The sequence below is a fragment of the Oryctolagus cuniculus genome, chromosome 17 (assembly GCF_964237555.1).
Source record: "Oryctolagus cuniculus chromosome 17, mOryCun1.1, whole genome shotgun sequence".
NCBI classification, from domain to species: domain Eukaryota; kingdom Metazoa; phylum Chordata; class Mammalia; order Lagomorpha; family Leporidae; genus Oryctolagus; species Oryctolagus cuniculus.
Window position 1 is genome coordinate 26,033,695 of NC_091448.1, and position 18,825 is coordinate 26,052,519.

At 58.7% G+C, this 18,825-nt stretch overlaps 1 protein-coding gene and 1 long non-coding RNA gene across 3 annotated transcripts in view; one reads left to right on the forward strand and one right to left on the reverse strand.

Annotated features, from left to right (window-relative positions):
* Positions 1-594: 594 nt before the first annotated feature.
* On the reverse strand, positions 595-5,062 carry LOC103351549 (uncharacterized). 2 transcript variants are annotated; one of them, XR_011383503.1, is made up of 4 exons: positions 4,285-5,062; positions 3,264-3,401; positions 1,605-1,813; positions 595-1,427 (listed from the first exon to the last, which is right to left on the reverse strand). It is a non-coding gene; the product is annotated as an uncharacterized lncRNA (long non-coding RNA). The 2 variants fall into 2 exon arrangements; XR_011383502.1 differs by having other exon boundaries at positions 2,031-3,401.
* ITGA3 (integrin subunit alpha 3) overlaps positions 2,847-18,825 on the forward strand; it is a 29,063-nt gene continuing 13,084 nt past the window's right edge. The window contains exons 1-9 of the mRNA XM_051825563.2: positions 2,847-3,052; positions 11,050-11,177; positions 11,451-11,530; positions 13,299-13,548; positions 15,533-15,619; positions 16,027-16,234; positions 16,685-16,881; positions 18,419-18,507; positions 18,645-18,781. Of these exons, the coding sequence (XP_051681523.2) occupies positions 2,847-3,052; positions 11,050-11,177; positions 11,451-11,530; positions 13,299-13,548; positions 15,533-15,619; positions 16,027-16,234; positions 16,685-16,881; positions 18,419-18,507; positions 18,645-18,781 (1,382 nt within the window). The remainder of the gene's footprint in view (positions 3,053-11,049; positions 11,178-11,450; positions 11,531-13,298; positions 13,549-15,532; positions 15,620-16,026; positions 16,235-16,684; positions 16,882-18,418; positions 18,508-18,644; positions 18,782-18,825) is intronic.

The following is an 18,825-nucleotide window of genomic DNA, read 5'->3' on the forward strand; positions in this document are numbered from 1 at the left end:
CCTCCTCCCCGTCTCCCCTGCTCCTGCCCCCACATTCCCTCTGGACACTCCCCTGGAGTGGAAAACCATCCCTCATCCCTTTCCTGCCCCCCCCATCCCTGAATCGGACATGCTGGTCATTCCTGTTTGGGATGGCCAGAGAGATAAGGCCTGGCAAGGAGCCCATTTGTCATCACAAGACTCTGAGTGGCAGGACTTATACCCACACTGAGTGTCCATCCTGGGCCCCTGTCCTCCTGATCCTGGCTGTGTCTCCTTCTTTAGGAACAAACTAGGAAGTCCAGGAAGTAGCAGAAGGAACAGGGGTGGAGGGAGGGATGGGAAAGCCATCTGGTCAACCTCTATCTAGGTCTGCTTCCTGTGCCTTGGCCTGGATGTCTCCTTACCCTGATGTCATGGGCCACAAGGCAGACCATGAGGGAGGCTGGGTGGCTCTGGAAGTCACAGCTTGGGAACAAACACTGTCTTAAGGGCAGTCGGGGACAAGCATCCTCTTCCCAACCACCACAGAAAAAGCTGTTATCGCAGCTGCTTTTGTTTACACGTCTGGTTGTTGATCAACATCTGCCTGGAGTTTGTCTCTCTCTCTCTCTCTTTTTAAGATTTTATTTATTTATTTGAGAGGTATTGTTACAGACAGAGAGAAAGGTCTATCATCCGCTGGTTCACTCCCCAATTGGCGGCAACCGCTGGAGCTGGGTTGATCAGAAGCCAGGAGCCGAGAGCTTTTTTCAGGTCTCCCACGCGGGTGCAGGGATCAAAGGACTTGGGCCATCTTCCTCTGCTTTCCCAGACCATACCAGAGAGCTGGATGGGAAGTGGAGCAGCTGGGACACGAACCAGTGCCCACGTGGGATGCTGGCGCCACAGTAGAAAGCTTAGCCTACTACACCACAGCATTGGCCCCAGAGTTTGTCTCTTAGAGACAGTGCTGTGGCCAATGGTTTCCATCCCAGCCCTGCCTCCCATAAGCTGTGTGACCTTGGACTGTCCTGGGGCTCCATTCTTTGAAAGGAAATGAAGAGGGTGATCCTGACCTCCCTGGGAAGCTGGCCGGATGAAATGGGTCTGCCCAAGAAATGATTCACAAACTGGAAAGCGAGGCTGGGCCAGGTCCCAGGCTCTGACTCTGATCTCCTCAGTCTCAGTTCTGTATTCTGCTCCTTACAGGGAGCCCCAGGCTGCAGGAGAGGCCAGGTCTGTCAGAGCTCAGTTAGCAGGCGTGCTCCTGAGCAGCGTTCCAGGGGCCGAAACACGGGGTTAGATTCCTAGCTGAGGGTCCTTAGCCTGAGCCTTCTCATCTTGAAACACAAAGGACAGCTCCATGATTGCTGTGAGCCTTTAATTTATTCATATTTGTAAAGCACTCAGTTCACGCTGCATATGTGTTTAATCGATAGGATTTCTCTTACTATGATGGTGAGAAGCTAGAGAGAAAAGAAAAACGCTCAGGGAAAATGTTGCGCTGCAGTAAGAGACATCTATTGTACTTCAAAAGTACACAGTGACCTCTGGCAGCTCTTTTCTGTTTGATTCTTCTAGGAATAATGAGATCTTTGGGTGCCGCCCACCCACCTCCACCTGGCACCCCCCCCACTGCTCACCTGGGGGTGCTGTCTTCCTGCCCAGCAACCCCACCCTGGCTCAGCCTCAGCCTGAGCGAAGGAGTGGACCTTTGAGATTCTGCCGGCCAGTCCCTGAAGGCAGTAGTGGAGGAGAAACCGGTGCAGTTTGGGCCAGCTCTGGCCACACAGTTCCCGCTACGGAGGGACTCGTCTTCAAGAGTCGCATCCACCTTCTAGAAGCAGCAACCCTTAAGGGGAAATGTTATCATTTTGCTAATTACAATTAGCGATGTTTGATAATTACCACTACTAAGTATCTGTCTGGCTTCGCTGTGGAGCCAGTCCCAGCTCGAATCAGGAAGGTGGGGGCGGGTGGATCGCAGAAATAAATCTTAACAGAGACAGAGGAGGGGCTGGGTGCGGGGAGAGCGCCCAGAGACCGCCAGCCACCTCCTGGGCACTCACAGCGCTGCGGAGGCGAGCCGAGCGTTGCAACCAGCAGCGCGCGGGGAGACCGTTCTCAGATGCGCCAACGCCCGGCCTCTTCAGCCGGGACAGCAGAGGTGGCTGCGCCTGCAACGGCCTTTCCTAAGGCGGCAGCAGCCGCAGCAAAGCGGCGGGGCAAATCCCAGCCCCGGCCCCGCCCGTCCAACCCTTCTCGCTCCGGAGGCGACGCTTCTCGAGAGATTCGAGGGGCGGAGAGGGCAAACTCAAGCTTTTTGGGGCTCCCGACAGGTGTCTGAGGGAGAGGGCGGAGCCAGGAAGGAAGGATGAGGAGGGCGGGGCGGTGCTGCCCCTTTAAGAGGCGGTGGCCGCGCGGGGACCTTTTCTCTTTCCCCGGAAGGAAAGCGGAGTCCGGGCTGGGCGCGCAAGGTGGGGAGGTGCGGGGCTGGGCGTGGGGAAGGCGGGGCGCGCGCAGTGGGACCCCTCCCTCCCGGCCTCCCGGCCTCCCGGCGGTCGACTGATCTCCCCGTCCGGATCCGCCGCCCAGCCGGGATCGAAGGCGACAGCGCAGCCAAGGGGGCGCGGCCGGGACAAGCTAGGGGGCCGGTGACCCGACTGCGGGAGAGGCGATTGAATAGACCCGCGGACCTTGGAAGGGGATCGGAGAGCGCAGAGCCGGAGCAGACGCGAAACTGAGCGGGGCTGAGGGCGAGGAACGGATCCGCACTCGGAGGCGCAGCGGCGCTGCGGGCACGGGTGGCCTCGGCAGCCAGGGAGCAGGTGAACAGGTCCTCGCTCCGCGCGCTCTCGCCCCGGCCGCTGCTCCGGCTAGCAGCCATGGGCCCTGGCGCCCGCCGCGCGCCCGGCGCCCCGCGCCCGCTGCTCTGCGCGTTCGCTTTGATGGTGGCGGCCGGCGGCCGCGTCGCCTCCGCCTTCAACCTGGACACCCGATTCCTTGTGGTAAAGGAGGCCAAGAACCCGAGCAGCCTCTTCGGCTACTCGGTCGCCCTCCACCGGCAGACCGAGCGGCAGCAACGCTACCTGTAAGTGGGGCTGGCGGGGGTGGGGCGGGACGGAGTGAGCGCGGCGGGGTGCGGTGCCGGAGCGGGGTCGCAGCCCACTGGACCCCCCGACCCTTGTGAGCCAGGATTCTGGGGAGCGGATTTCCGAGCAGCCCCCCGGGCTGCCGAGCTTTGGCGGGAAGTGGAGGATTGGGCGTGGTGTGGGGGGCAGTCCTCACTGGCAAGTGCTGACCTGGCCAGAACCTGTCTAGACGCGGCCCCTCCACCCTTCAGATCTCTGCGAGCAGAAGTGTGGTCCCTGTTGCCTGAGCCCCCAGCCAGCGGGTGAACGGAGTGCCTAGCGCTGGCCTCTTCTCTCCAGGGCTGGGAGCTGGATAAACAAGATAAACACACCTAGTGCCCCTCCCCCTCCCGGGGAGAACCCACAGCACATGCATTTAAGCCCGCACCTCGCACTTAGTCTGCGGCCACGCGGGCCACGCCCTCTGCAGAGCCAGACGGGATAGCCTGCTCAACCGCCCGGCGGGCTGGTGCAGGGGGAGCGGGGAGCCGACGGCTGAGTCCGGCCGTGCGGCCATGCGGAGCTGTCCAGAAGCTCCTTCTGACCCCGTGAGCGCAGGGGCGTGGATGAGAGAGAGGAGCTGTCCCCATTGGGACTGCGCCTCCCAGCCGCAGGGGCGCTCTCCCACCAGACATCATCCCCGCATTCCACAGATTCATGTTGAATCGCAGCCCTGAGTGTGTTTGTTTTGGTTTGAAGAGGGAAATGGTGTTTTTCTTCTGTTCTCCTTCCCCGACAGCTGCAAAGGAGAAGGAGCTGGAAGGGCTCAGGGGAGGAGGGAAAGAGAGCATCCAGCTGCCTGCCCCTCCCCGCAGACTCCCTCCGTAGGGACCCACACCCGGGGGCATGTCCAGGCTCCAGGGCTTTCTCTGCTGTGGGCTCAGAGTGTGCTGAGGTCGGCAGCTGGGGGCAGGGCCGGGGGAGGGGGAGAATGAGGCTGCCCAGGCTGGGACAGTGGTTAGGACAGGTCCTGCAAGCCGCTTTGGCCCCTACCGGCCAGGTGACCCGACAGGTGTCTGTCTTCCCCTGGCCTCTGACCCCACCGAGCTGGAAGAAACCTCTCCCAGCTCCGGCTGGGGCCTGCAGAAGCTTGAGGAAGTTGGGAATGGTCAAAGTCCAAACTGCCCCAGCCCTGGCCTCTGCCCCGTCGGCCCAGCCCCTACCCAGCCTGCCTGCCCGGGTGCAGCCTCACCTCCATCTGGCTTCTGTGGAGGTGAGGGCCACCACACCCTTCCTGGTCTGACTCCTGCTGCTGTCTGGCTTCAGCAAACCCCGAACGACCATCGGGGCGATTCTCTGTGCCAGTGCTCTTCCTGCCCTGGCCCGCGAAAAAGATGTTCAGGCTGCTGGATAGGAGTTTGCAGGGTGATGAGCAGATCGGTCTGGGAAGGCAGCACACGCAGCGACTCCGAGGCCGCCCCTCCCCCCTTTACCATGTGACCTTGAGCAGCACACGTTCCTTCCCTGGGACAGTTTTTCCCAAAAAGGGTTTGGAGTTGGATCTCTGTCTCCTGCCCACCTCCGAGGGCCTGCAAGAGGCGACTTGGCATTGTGGAGGGCAAAGAGGCTCCCAAGTGCCACTGCCAGGGTCCGGTCGTGGGTCTGTCCCTGAGACTATTTCTCCTCTGAAGGGGAAAGGGGCTCGTTCTTTAGGGGCGCCAGTGGGGCTTTAATGGGACCATGTGTTTGAAATGCACTGCCCAGGTGGCCGTCTGGGCTCGCCATAAAGCGCTAGTTAAATACCTGCGCCCCTCATCAGATTGCCTCCATTCCATTCCCGGCACCAGAGGCCGATTCCAACTTTCTGTTAACGCAGACCCCGCAGGACAGCACTGGTGGCTCAAGTAGTTGGGTTCCTGCCATCCACATGGGAGACTTGGATTGAGTTCCTGGTTCCCAGCTTCAGCCCTCAGGCCATTAAGGGCATTTGGGGGAGTGAAATAGTGGATGGAAGCTCTCTCTCAAATAAATAAATTTAAATGATTTTTTTTATAAAGTACCTTACATATGCCCACTTCCCCCAGGTGCAGCTGCAGGCTCTGGTGCTGCAACCAGGACCTGGATGCACCCCCAGAACCCACGAGCTCCACCCGAGATGGCTGAGCTAAGGGCTTCTGCTTTTCTGCCTGGGCAGCTCGAGATGGCATTAGGCCTTCCAATTGCAAGAAGGTTAGAGCTCATGGACCTCCAAGAGGCAGGTGGTTCTAGAGAGAGTTTGGGGCCTCCCTGCATGGGCATCCTCAGTCTTTTTCCAGAAGTGGGTCTACCTCTAGGCTTACCTCCTTGGCTCACTGAATTCTGTACGCTGGCCCTGTGGGAGAGCCAAGGGGGCCAGCTGGGCTTGGCAGCAGCCAGCTGTGTAGCCAGATGTGAGCAGCTGCCTGGGTACACCGCGCCCGGGGGGGAACTAGCGAGCCAAGCTGTGGCCTCACGTTCTGTTGCTCTCAAAGTCCCTTTGGAAGGAGAACAGGCTTGTGAGTCTGGGGTTCATAGAAGGTTTTTAGGAAATGAGGGATCTTTGAGAGTAGAGGCAGAATCCTGTGTGTTTTGTTCCTTGTCCTGGAGCGGGAAGAGGGGAGAGCACAGCTTTCCTGTTCTCAAATCCCCACCCCGGGGTAGGGGGACCCTCTCTGCTGCCCCATCGCCTTCCTTCCCCACCCACATCATCGGGGGTTCCCGCCAATGCACGACCCAGTCCCCCATCCCTGGAAAAGAGGAGCATGGGGGAGACCAGGGTACTTTGGCTTCTAATGGTGAGATGCATGCGGTCCCCCTGGAGGGAGGTGGCACCCGCCCTGTTGCTCCCTCCTGGAAGTCCTTGTGAGCCATGAGGGCAGGCTCTGAGCCTCTCTCCCTTTATCCTTTGCTGGAAATGAGGGCATCTGGAGGCCTGGCGCTCGTGGAAATGATGTCAGGCACAAGGTAGGCAGGAGCCCAGCTTACCTGCTGTGCTCTCCCGAAACAGGTTCCCCTGGGTGGGGCGGGTGCCTGGCAGCCTCCGAGGCTCGTGCCAGCAGAAATGGGCACAGCAGCTGTGGCTGCACGTGGCAGCTCCCTTCCCTCCGGTTCTCCCCAGCGACCAGTGACAGCCCCAGGGTCTTTGAAGTGGGCGGGCACCGAGGAAGGCCAGCCGCAAAGGCAGCAGCAGCAAAAGGGGCTTGCTTGGTCGCACAGGGCTAAGCCGGGGGGGGGGGGGGGGAGGATGTCCTTGCGGTAACCTCTTACCTGAGGTTAGATGACACCAAGAGTGCCCTGTGGTGGACAGGGATACTAAAGAGAGAGAGAAAGAAGAAGAAATGAAAAAAATAGTTTTTTTTTTCTTAACCTGAGCCTTGCCCACGGCCTCTTCTCCCATGCCTTCTCATTCTCTCACTGCCTCCAGCTGGTCGCTCTGGCTCTCGGGCTGAGTCACCAGTGGGGAGAGGGGGCTGGGTGGGCAGTGGAGGAGGAGCAGCGGGAGGATGGAGAGGGCTGCAGCTTCAGCTACCGCAGGAACTGCCTCTGGGGAGATGATTAATTTGGGCAACAGCGCTGGCACTGAGCTGGGATCCAAGATCTTGAGAACTGCCCATCCCCCTACCCTCTGGGGATCAGGGCTAGAGCAGGCCCCCTCCCCTCCTGCTTCCTGGCCTGGGAGGGGAGCACGTGCCTAGAGCTGGCCTGAGTGCTGGGTCCCTCTGGCCCCCTCTGAAACCTTCCCGGGAAGTTTTTTTTGGATGTTATGGATTTTTTTTCTCTGCGCCTCACCCCACCCTGTGTTCCCCCAGGGACCTCCTTCTCTTTGGAATGAGCCAACCTGGTGCCTGATCTCTCCTGGGTCCCATTCCTCAGCTTCTTTGATTCCATTGCTCGCTACTTGACTCTTCCATTAGCTTTGAACTGCCCGGGAGGAGTGACCGGGCAGGGGTGAGCATAGCTTTTCTGGAGCTTAGAGCTCAGGAGCCTCCCCAGGGGCCAGCAGGGGCTGTCTGCCTGGAGCCAGATGAGAGGGTGTGAGGAGGCAGCTGTTGGAAAGCCCCCGAGAGGTCATCTCCCCCACCCTCCTCCTCCCAGGGGCTCCCTGCTCCCTGACCCCAACCTGGTTGCATCTCTGGTCTTCCTTGCTCCATGAGCTCCATCTCTCCATCCAACCTCCCACCTTCTCCCTGGGCTGGGTGGACAGGTGCATTGGTGGCCTGGGAGGGGTTGGCTTTTAGACCCTGTGCTCTGGACAAGACCCAGCAGCAGGTGGATCACAGAGGTGCTTATTTGCCTACATGTTCTATTTTCTTTTTTCTTAAGATTTATTTGGAAAGCAGAGTTTTACACACGCACATACACACACACAGATATCTTCTGGCTGCTGGTTCACTCCCCAGATGGCCACAATGGCTGGAGCTGAGCTGATCAGAAACCAGGAGCCAGTAGCTTCCTCCAGGTCTCCCATGTGAGTACAGGGGCCCAAGCACTTGGGCCCTCTTCTACTGCTTTCCCAGGCCATAGCAGAGAGCTGGATTAGAAGAGAAGCAGCTGGGACTTGAGCCGGAGCCCATATGGGATGCCAGCACTGCAGGTGGCGGCTTTACCGCTACACCACAGCGCCGGCCACTGCACCATCTTCTGCTACTTTCCGAGGTGCATTAGCAGGGAGCTGGATGGGAAGTGGAGCAACTGGGACTCAAACAGGCATCCTTATGGGATGCCGGTGTCACAGGCTGCGGCTTAACCTGCTGCCCCACGACACCGGCTGCTAGAAGTTATATTTTCATTTTCATGTCAGTAAGGACCCTTCTAGCCTCTGGATTCTGCAGCCCTGCCTGCACTCACCTGGCTGTGGCTGGAGGAAGCTGGACCTCTGCACGCCGCCTTCCCTCGTGCACGCACAGGCCTCTGGCTGTAGACCCATTGGATCCCGGGCTGGGAGCCAAAGGGCCTTAAGGGGCCTTTGAGCGGGCCAAGCAGGAGCTAAAAATACTCCAAGGGGGGTGGGGGGCTCCCTGTGGAATCTCTGGGGAGGGTGGGGCGTGGGATATGGGGCTGGGATTAGGGCACTGGCCCCGTTCCATCCTCCCAGCAGCAGGCACAGAGCTGGCTGGGACTGGAGGGCGGAAGCAGGAGGGTGTAGGGGCCGAGGGGATTTATTTCGATCCAGTTGCCATCTTGCCCAGCTCTGCCTGCTCTGGGGGCTCAGGAGAGGGGTCCCTCAGCCTCCTCCCCCTGGGACAAGGGAGCTGAGAGGGCACGGAGATCCTGGTCCTCGTCCACCTGCCCGACAACCTGAGCAGGGCAGCGGCGGCCGCAGCAGCAGGGCCACACTTCCATTACACTGCATGGCAGGACCGCACCCTGGCTTCCCCTGGGCACCCCACCCACTGAGGCCTGCATTCCATCAAGGTCATCCTAGCCAGCCCCCAGCCTCCACCTCAGCCACTGCCTGGCACCCTTAGGCCCTTGAAGTCCTGCAACCGAAGTCTGTTCTTTGTCCTCTGCTCCAGGCGAACCTGAACCTGGCAGGGCAGAGATCCTGGGTCCCTGGAGAGAGGCCTGGGGTCATGCTAGGCCAGTCCTGGTGCCACAGAAAGCAGAGCATTAGGGCCCACACTGGCTACGGCAGGAAGCCCAGTTTGCAGAATGAACCCCTCTGTTCCTCCAGCGGCCCCAGAGTCAGCAGGACTTCTGCTGTCCCCATTTTACAGATCAGGCCGTTGAGGCTCAGTGAGAGAAAGGAAATTTCCCCTTGAGGCAGAACAGGCTCTAGAAGCAGAACCTTCGACTCCCAGGCAGGGACGTTCCCTTCTCACGGGCACGGCTTCCTTCTCTCATCTGTCAGGCACGCCGGGGAGCGGATGTCCATGGGTGGTCAGGCAGTGGACTCACCGAGGCACCCTCCCCAGCCCCGACAGAAGGTGACTAACTGGGCCTGGCTGCCCCTCTGGCCTCCCGCCAGCCCTCCTGCTTGGGGAGCCTGACCCCGCTCGCAGGAACACTTCCCCAGGGGCAGGTCTGCGCTGCAGATGTGAGGTGCAGGCAGCCGTCCCCGCCCTTCCCAGCACCCCCCGGGCAGTGCATTCCTGGCTCCCAGTGGGCGGAGGCACCCCAGGCCCCGGCATGCCCAGGCCCTGCCCTACCCACTCCCTGCCGCCCTCACGCACAGGTCCCAGGCTGGGGCTGCAGCCGACACTGCTTGGCACTTCCTGCCTGGCAGGAGGCCCAGAGCCCAAGTTCTGAGCCGGGAGCCTCAGGGGAGACGGTGCGGCTGGGGCCAATGGAGGGGCATCTGGGAGACGCCTGCCTTCCGGAGGGCTGGGTCCTTTGGCTGGAGGAGGGGGTCCTGGCCAGCACTGGGAGGCTGCAGGGAACACGGATGCAGGGAGAAGAGAAACTGGTAGAATGGGCTCAATACCCCAACCAGGGGCACGCCAGACTCCATCCAGATGGCCTGGGGTGGGCTCAGAAATCTGCCTGTTTCACAAACATCCAGGCCCTTCTGAGGCCAGCAGACCACAGCCTGTCCCCTGAGGCTGATCCCTGCCTCTCTCTGCTCCAGTCACCCCTCTGGCATGGGATGGCCTGTTTCATCCATGTCCCTCAAGATAGGTTCTGGGACAAGCTGATAGTTCTTGTGCCCTCCATGCCCACCCCCTTGGAACACTGCCCCCCGGGGCCACGTTGTGCAAAGTGTCAGGTGCCCAGTCCAGCCCCATCCCTTGTGTGCCTGTTTCCAGATGACAGTAGGGAGGTTGGGCATCGCCTGGGTGCCTTAAGGGCCCAGGCCTCCTGGATCTAAGTCCTCCCATGGCCTCCAGAGGCGGAGTCCTGGCTTCCAGCAGCCCTCCCACCCCCATGCAAATCCTCCCTGCTGGCCCCTCTGGGATTTGAACCCAGTGCCAGGGTTCCTCCAGCCTCCTCCGAAGCTAGTGGGTCGGGAAACATCCCACTAACTTGTGGGCTGTGTATAAGGCCTGCATAATTTGTCCTGGTCCTGCTAAGGCCACCACAGGCGGGACTCGCAATTCAATACATCTTCAGCAGGCTCATTTTTATTTATTTATTTATTTGTTATTTTTTGACAGGCAGAGTGGACAGTGAGAGAGAGAGACAGAGAGAAAGGTCTTCCTTTTGCCGTTGGTTCACCCTCCAATGGCTGCTGCGGCCGGGCGCGCTGGGGCCGGCGCACCGCGCTGATCCGAAGGCAGGAGCCAGGTGCTTCTCCTGGTCTCCCATGGGGTGCAGGGCCCAAGCACTTGGGCCATCCTCCACTGCACTCCCTGGCCACAGCAGAGAACTGGCCTGGAAGAGGGGCAACCGGGATAGAATCCGGCGCCCCGACCGGGACTAGAACCCGGTGTGCCGGCGCCGCAAGGCAGAGGATTAACCTAGTGAGCCGCGGCGCCGGCCAACAGGCTCATTTTTAAGTTGTTCATTTTTTGTGGTCTGCAAAGGATGCTATAAAGAACCAAATGGCCCCAGGCAGAAAAAAGGTTCCCCAGCCCCGGCAAGGGGTTCCTTCCAAACCCCGATGGGACTAGGCCCCTACCCTGCCTCACACCCCTGGGGGGCTCCCTCCAGGCCCTCTCCCCACCCCTCGTGCCCCACCCGGATGTTGCTGGGCCACAACTGTCCCGAGGACTTTCCAGAGCTGTTCATCACACAGCGTGCTCATGCCTCCTGGCCCACGCACATGCCGTACCTTGTCTCAAGCACCCTCCCGCCCCTCCTTCACCTGTGACCCTGGCCAGCGTCCTGCGGCCTCCCTGACTGCCCGGCTCCTGCTGAATCCAGGTGGCCCTCCTGCATGAGGCTGTGCCAGAGCCTGTTTCCCCCCGACTCCTGGAGCTCCTGGAGGCAGGCACTGGGTCCCATCACCTCCCGGCCCCCAGACCCCGGCACACAGCTGATGTGCAGTAACTGCCTATCAAAGAGCAAGCTGTTCCAGGCAGGAGTCTGAGCCGGGGCCCACCTGCCTCCCCGCCTCCAGGCTTCTGGCCGGTGCGCCCCAGGACCTTGCTGCACCCGATGGCTACACCAACCGGACCGGTGCTGTGTACCTGTGCCCACTCACTGCCTCCAAGAACGACTGTGAACGGATGGACATCGTGGAGAAAAGTGAGGGGAAGGGGTGGGCCAGCCAGCTCGGGAGCCTGGCAGAGGGGCAGCTAGAATGTTCTGGAGCCACTGGTGCAGTTCTGGTCCCTTTGTGTCCAGTTTGGGGCCGTGGAGGAGCAGCACCACATGGGATTGGTGGGGCTCAGAATAATGGGGGGGGCTGCCCTGCTGGGGTGGAGGGTCCCAAAGGGACCAAGCCACGCCTAATGGAGGCTCTGGGTCCTGGAGAATGGATGGAGGGGCTGTGGCTCACATGCTGTCCCATGCCCACAGGTGACCCTGCCCATCACATTATTGAGGACATGTGGCTCGGGGTGACCGTGGCCAGCCAGGGCCCTGCAGGCAGAGTCCTGGTAAGTGGGCACTCAGTGTCGGCCCCTCCCAGTCCTTCACCTCCCAGGGACTGGGGAGAGGTTCAAGGGCAGCCCAGGCATTCTCTGTGCGTGCCTATGCGGGGGCCCTTGCAAGATGTCCCTCTATGTGGCTGGGTGTCCCTACAGGTGGACGGGTCCCCCACTTCCTGTGCTCCTGCCGAGGGAGCGTGTGACACAGGGCTGGCCGGGCAACCTCGGTCTTGGCTGAATCACCTGCTTCGTCCCTGCACCCACTGGGGTGCTCGTCCTTTATGGGAACCCCAGGGAGTTGTGAGAGGGACGAAAGGGCAGAGAGGGCCCCGGGCGGCTGGCACTGGCCGCTGTGCCTTCCTGGGAGATTGGCTGCCGGAAGAGCCAGAGCCCTGCTGACCCCAGCTCGCCCCGGGGCCCCTCCCTGCTCTCAGTTGTCACCTCCTGCCTGCATTCTTCCGTGCCGGTCCCTGGGCTCTCAATTTCTGAGTCTTAGGAAGACAGGGTTTTTTTCCCCCCTCTATTGTTTAGATTGATGTAAAATTTACATCTGGTGAAATGGATAGATTCTTAAGTTTCAATGAATTTTTCACAAATGTAGGTACCTGTGTAACTGACACCCACAAAAGATAGAACAAATCGACATCATTCCAGAACATTCCCTGTGCCCTCTTCCCGTCAGTCACCACCCCCATAGCCATGGCTGGTATGGTTTCTGTGCCCTTTGAACACCGTTCTGAGCTCTGGGTTTGCATCAGTTCACTAAAGCCCCTCTTCAGGAGTCCATCAAAAGCGATTCCAGACTTGGCCCTGCCGTGGTGGTGCCCCCCATCCGCCCACTCATCCACCAGCTGTTCAGTGAGCAGCTACTGTGCGCCGAGCACTGTGTGAGCCTCAGGAAGGTGGCGGTGACTCAGGCCGGGCTCTGGCACTGAGCCGCGGGGCTCGCAGCTGGAAGGGGACACAAAGAGCAAGTAAACAAGAAATAGGTCTATTTCTGGCACTCGTCTGGCCCCAGGCTGTTTTCAGACACCTTATTCTGATCCATTGATTTGCGCAGTTTTACACCCGGGCGCTGAGCACTGAGAGTGTGGATCTGAGAGTGTGGATCGATTCCCACCTTTGCTGGCCAGCACAGCCGAGGGGCTTGGGAGCAAAGACTTCAGAGCCACACGGCCTTGGCTGGAATGGCCTCTGCCTCTCTCTCTCTAGATGTGGGATTTGGGGCAGGTTACTGAGCTCCCTGTGCCTCAGTCTCTTGATCTGTAAGATGGGAGAAACAATTGCCTGTACCCCACAGGGTGGTTAGCAGGCTTAAAGGAGTCAGTCCGTGCATGGGAGGAGCTTAGAACTGTGTCTGGCACATAGTAGGTGCGCAGTAAGTCTTGGCTGCAGCCACTGTTGTTGTTTCCTCTCAGTAAGAGGACAGGGTCATCTGGCGTCAGCGCAGAAGCAAGTGCCTTGATCGCTCAGTCAATAGCCTCTTTTAGATTCAAGAACCTGAGCCTCATATTCCCTCATCCTGTCCCCCTTTCCCTTTGCCAAGATCTCTAAGCCACGCTCAGATCCGTACCTTCCGGCTTCCCAAAAAGTGTAGCTGCCCTTCAGAGCAATTTCTGAATTCTGGAAAGCAGATGCCGGTTTCCATGTCACTGTGGGAAGGCAGAGAAGCCAGCCTCCCTCCGCTCTGCTCTGCAGTGAGAGGATAACGGGCTAAGGGGACCCCTGCGTCTGCGCTCCTGGCACAGTCTCACTGTGTTGGGGTTGGGGTCCCCAGGTCTGCGCCCACCGCTACACTCAGGTGCTGTGGTCAGGGTCGGAGGACCAGCGGCGCATGGTGGGCAAGTGCTATGTGCGCGGCAACGACCTTGAACTGGACCCCAATGATGACTGGCAGACTTATCACAATGAGATGTGCAACAGCAACACTGACTACCTGGAGACCGGCATGTGCCAGCTGGGCACCAGCGGCGGCTTCACCCAGAACACTGTGTACTTCGGGGCCCCGGGGGCCTACAACTGGAAAGGTGGGGGCTGTGGGGGAGGGGAAGGGGGCAGAGACCACTCGCCCTGTTAGCCTCTGGGACAGCAACTCAGACCATCCACAGTAGGGGACGGGAGAGATGGAACGCGGGCGCCAATCTCTCCACAACACCGTGACCTTGACTGCTGGAAAGCACTGAAGTGTGCTAGGGATGTTCACCCTCTGACCTTATTCATCTTAAAACACCTTGGCAAAGCATGGACTACACCCATTTTCCAGAAACAGAAACCAAACCTGGAGCAGTAAAGCAAGCTGCTCAAGGCCAATAGTAAGTTAAGAGAGGTGACTTGGAATGGGCACGCAGGGCCAGTTGACTCCAGATGCACCAGAGGGAACTGTACTTAAAGCCTGCGGCGCGGGACAGAGCCGCTGGGTGGTACAGGAGGCGCTCCTCCCCTCCTCCCATTCTCCAGTGGGAACAGGACCCTGTGGCTCCTTCCAGATTTGCTTTAGGGTCTGTAGGTACCTGAAAAACCAAAGCAAACCACAAACACAATCACAGTTAGAATTCTCTTCCGCTGCCCTCTCTTTTCACTTACCGAAGGCGGTGGGCGCTGTTCATGTCAGCACACACAGGACCTCCCTTCCAGGAGCTGCAGAGTGTTTTCTTGCATCAAGACCCACACTTGGTGCTGGCGTTTGTGGCACTGAGGTTAAGGCCCCACTTGGGATGCTGGCATTTCATATGGGGGCACCAATTTGAGTCCCGGCTGCTCTATTTCCGACCCAGCTCCCTCTTAATGCACCTGTGAAGGTATCAGATGATGACGCAAGTGCTTGGGCCCCTGCCACCTTTGTGGGAGACCTGGATGAAGCTCCTGGCTCTTAGCTCTGGCCTCACCCACCCTGACCATTGTAGCTGTTTGGGGAGTAAACCAGTAGATGGATGTGCTCTCTCGCTCTCTCTCTCCCTCCCTCCCTCCCTTCCCCTCTCCCCCCGCCCTATGTCATTCTGCCTTTCAAATAAATAAACAAATCTTCAAAAAGTAGAATATTTAAAAAAAAAGAGCCAAGCCTTTGCCGCCACAGCACCCCCAGTTCCCCCATCTCTCTGCCTCTCCCCATCACACCCCTGTGCAACCCCCTTGTTGCAGACTGAGCAGGCACAGAGAGCCCTGAGTCCTCTCCTGATACACAGGTAATCCTAGTTCTGAGCTCCCTGGCGGCTGGGGCTCTGCCCCCTCCCTGACCCTGCCTCCCACCTGCTGCTGGTCTTTTTGGACCTTGGCAGTGTTGTAGGCACTCTGCAGCAGCAGCCCTGCAGGCAGAGCCAGGTAGGCAGCCGAGCCTGGGGAGGCGGGACCAGAAGGAGATGAAAGTGTGGAGTCTGAGGCCAGCGTCTAGAGATGTCATCCGGTGTCTAATAATATCCAGGAGCCTGGATGCCAGCAGCGATGGCCCTGCAACCAGCCCCTGAGGGGACCATGAGCAAGCCAGTTTCCTTCTTGGAGCCTCACTTTTCTTAGCCACAGAATGGGCTTTTATCATTCTACCTGATAGACTTGCTAAATAGAAGGGAGCTGGCATCTAGCCTGCAGATGAAGCAGCTAGTTAAGCTGCCCGGGACTCTTTTCGGAGTCCCTGGGGTCGCACCCTGCCCCAGTCCCCCAATGCAGACCCCGGGAAGCAGCACTAATGGCTCAAGTACTTGGTTCCTTCCTGCCACCTACCTGGGAGAGCTGGATGGCATTCCCAGCTCCTGGCTTCAGCCTCTCGACGTTGAGGGCATTTGTGGAGTGGATCGAAGGATGGGAGCTCGCTCTCTACTCCTCAAATAAATAAATAAATAAATAATTTCCTTAAAGTTAAAAAATAATAAAGAGGAAGAGATTAACAAAGGGCAAAGTGCTCATGACTCAAAGGGATTTTATTATCCTTATCTCGACTGCGGGTTTGGGGGGCAGACAAGCTGCAGGAAAGGAGTGGTGACTGATGCACCCCCTCTCCCTCCCCATATCCCTGTGAAGGAAACAGCTACATGATCCAGCGGAAGGACTGGGATTTATCTGAGTACAGTTACAAGGACCCAGAGGACAAAGGAAACTTCTATATTGGTGAGTCCATTGTGGGGCCCATTTAGTGATGGGGGCGGCCCAGTCCCTGGCACACGGGCGCACTTGCTTTTAGCGTCTGGTTGAAGAATGAGGTTAGCATGCAGTGGGGCCAGTGGCATTTAGTTCAGTTAACACACACTTGGTGACTACTACTACTGACTATGCCAGGCCCTCTTCCAAACTCCCAAATGCAAAGTTGCTACCTTCCCAGAGCTCACAGTGTGCAGCAGGACTGGGGACTGGGAGGGAGTGTGGCTACTGGACATCCAGGGCCCACTTTCTTACATCATCTGGAATAGCAGAATAAAAAATAATAGGGGGTGAAGTGGGCTTTGGGGCTGGGTCAAGAGTAGCAGGGGACAAACTTTTCTGGGGACCTGGATTGATCATCTTTCTCCCTACCCCAGGGTACACGGTGCAGGTGGGCAGTGCCATCCTGCACCCCACGGACATCACCATTGTGACAGGTGCCCCGCGGCACCGACACATGGGCGCTGTCTTCTTGCTGAGCCAGGAGGCAGGCGGAGACCTGCGGAGGAGGCAGGTGCTGGAGGGCACGCAGGTGGGCGCCTACTTTGGCAGTGCCATTGCCCTGGCAGACCTGAACAACGATGGGTGAGAACCTAAGGACATCCCCTGGGGCCAGGGAGAGAGGTGGGGGAGCACAGGCTTGCCCAAGCCAGCTCAGGGAAGTGGAGGTTTTGTACTTGTGCGTTTGTTTGTGTATGTGCTGTTTGTTGAGATTTGTGATCTGACTTCATGGGAGTCTGGGTATTTGCATGTCATTTGCATGACACCTGCACTTGTTTGTCTGTGCCTGCCATTAGTACCCAGGGCTCCAGGGGATGGGGGCTGTTTGGGGGTGATCTGTGCCTGTATAGCTTCTTCATGACATGTGTGTCCCACCTGGGGGGTCATTTGTCATTGCCATGTTCTCGTGACCTATGGCCAGGGGTGCCGCTTGCACTGCCTGGCACCTTAAGACAATCGTGCCTGTTGAACAGGAATTATGCTGCCTGCTGGCGGCCAACCTCACATGCCTGTTCCTCCCCTTCTCCTGCGCAGGTGGCAGGACCTCTTGGTGGGTGCTCCCTACTACTTCGAGCGTAAGGAAGAGATAGGGGGCGCCGTCTACGTCTTCATGAACCAGGCGGGCACTTCCTTCCCTGCCCACCCCTCCCTTCTTCTTCACGGCCCCAGTCGCTCTGCCTTTGGCTTCTCCGTGGCCAGCATTGGTGACATCAACCAGGATGGATTCCAGGGTAGGAGCCAGCACCCCTCCCCCAGTCTCCCCACTGACCCAGTGCCTGCTGCATCCCAAGCTTGACAGGGCCCACAGAGGAGACGGGATGGGGCCCAACCTGTGGAGCTCAGAGCGAGATACTGGTAGGGGGAGTAGAGGGAGCAGCAGAGGGGAGCCAGTAGACCTCCTGGAGGAGGGGGTATGCGGCTGGTCAGTGGTGACTGGGCTGAGTTCACACTGGAGAAGAGTTGGAGGGACAGAGGGAGAGGAGAGCTGGCTGCCTTGAAGTGCTCATTCTGAAGGGGGCTGTGAGACGGTTGGGGGTCGGCAGCAAGGCTGGGGGCAGCCCAAGAATGTAGTGTAGAAGGAGCAGATGATTTGGGCTGAGATGGGTGGGAGCTGTTGGTAATAGGGGTCATCTTTAGTGCTGTGCGGGACCTGGGAACCAATCAATCAAAATGGGGTGTCAGGGAGAGATCACTGGGTTGAGCCTAGTTGCCATAGAAAGGTGGAGTTATGGAGAGAGAGAGAGAGAGAGAGAGAGAGAGAGAGAGAGAGAGAGAGAATCTTCCATCCACTTGTTCACTCCCTAAATGGCCACAACAACCCAGGCTGGGCCAGGCTGAAGCCAGGAACCAGAAGCTTCTTCCAGGTCTCCCACGTGGATGCAGGAGCCCAAGCACTTGGGCACCTTCTGCTGCTTTCCCAGGTGCATTAGCAGGGCTCACTGGCGCTCAGACACAGCACAACAGTGTCACAGATGGCAGCCTAATCCACTGTGTCACAAAGCCGGCCCTTAGACTTTTAAGTGTGACACTTTAAGTTCACTAAGTGTTCCGATTTTAATCCCCACCCTGGTGTCAGACAGAGGTGTGCTTCAATATCCTCCTCTGGACTCATTGTGTGACTGGGTTTTCTGGGTCTGTTTCCTCATCTACAAAGTGGGGACGAAATACACACCCTGCGGCAGTCTGGTGGGAGTTAAATGAGCTGAATCTCGACAGCTTTCTGGCAGAGTCCCCGGTGACACACTCCTTCTGACCCTGCCGGAAGGTATCATTAGAAGAGGTCAGGGTGTTTGGCATGCCCACATCCTATGTCAAAGCGCCTGGGTTCCAGTCCCAGCTCCATTTCTGATTCCAACTTCCTGGTAATGCACACCCTGGGAGGCAGCAGGTGATGACTTAGACACTTGGATCCCTGCCACCTGTGCGGGAGACACAGATCGAGTTCCTGGCTTCTGGCTTCTGCCTGGCCTGGCGCCATCTGTTGGGCATTTAGGGAGTGAACCAGCAGATGGAAGATCTCTTGTCTGTCTCTGTCTCTCTGCCTTTCAAATGAATGAGTAAATAAAAGTTTAAAGAGGCGGGGTGTCTGGAGGTGGAAGGTGTTGTAATAAGGGGGAAAGCACTTTTTTTTTTTTAAATGCTGGGCTGTTCAGAGCACTGCCTGGCAGGGTGAGGTCAGCACCATGCCAGGCTCTGTGGCCTGAAGGACAGGCAGGCAGCTGCGGGGCCTGGAGGGCCTGGGTGACCCCCTCCTCCCCTCTTTCCCAGACATTGCTGTGGGAGCCCCGTTCGAGGGCTTGGGCAAAGTGTACATCTACCACAGCAGCTCCGGGGGGCTCCTCCGACAGCCCCAGCAGGTATGGATGGACGGGGATGCACCTGCTGCCCCCGCTGGCTGAGGTGGGCCTTCCCCCCTTTCCCTCATTCACCCCTTCCTTGCTGCCCTGAGCCTTACTCCCTAGAACCTCTCCCCACCACTTCCCCCTGCTCCCAGGTAATCCATGGAGAGAACCTGGGACTGCCCGGCTTGTCCACCTTTGGCTACTCCCTGAGCGGGCAGATGGACGTGGACGAGAACTTCTACCCAGACCTGCTAGTGGGGAGCCTGTCGGACCGCATCGTGCTGCTGCGGTGAGCCAGGGGACAGTGGGCGGGCTGCTTGCTCTCCTTTGTCC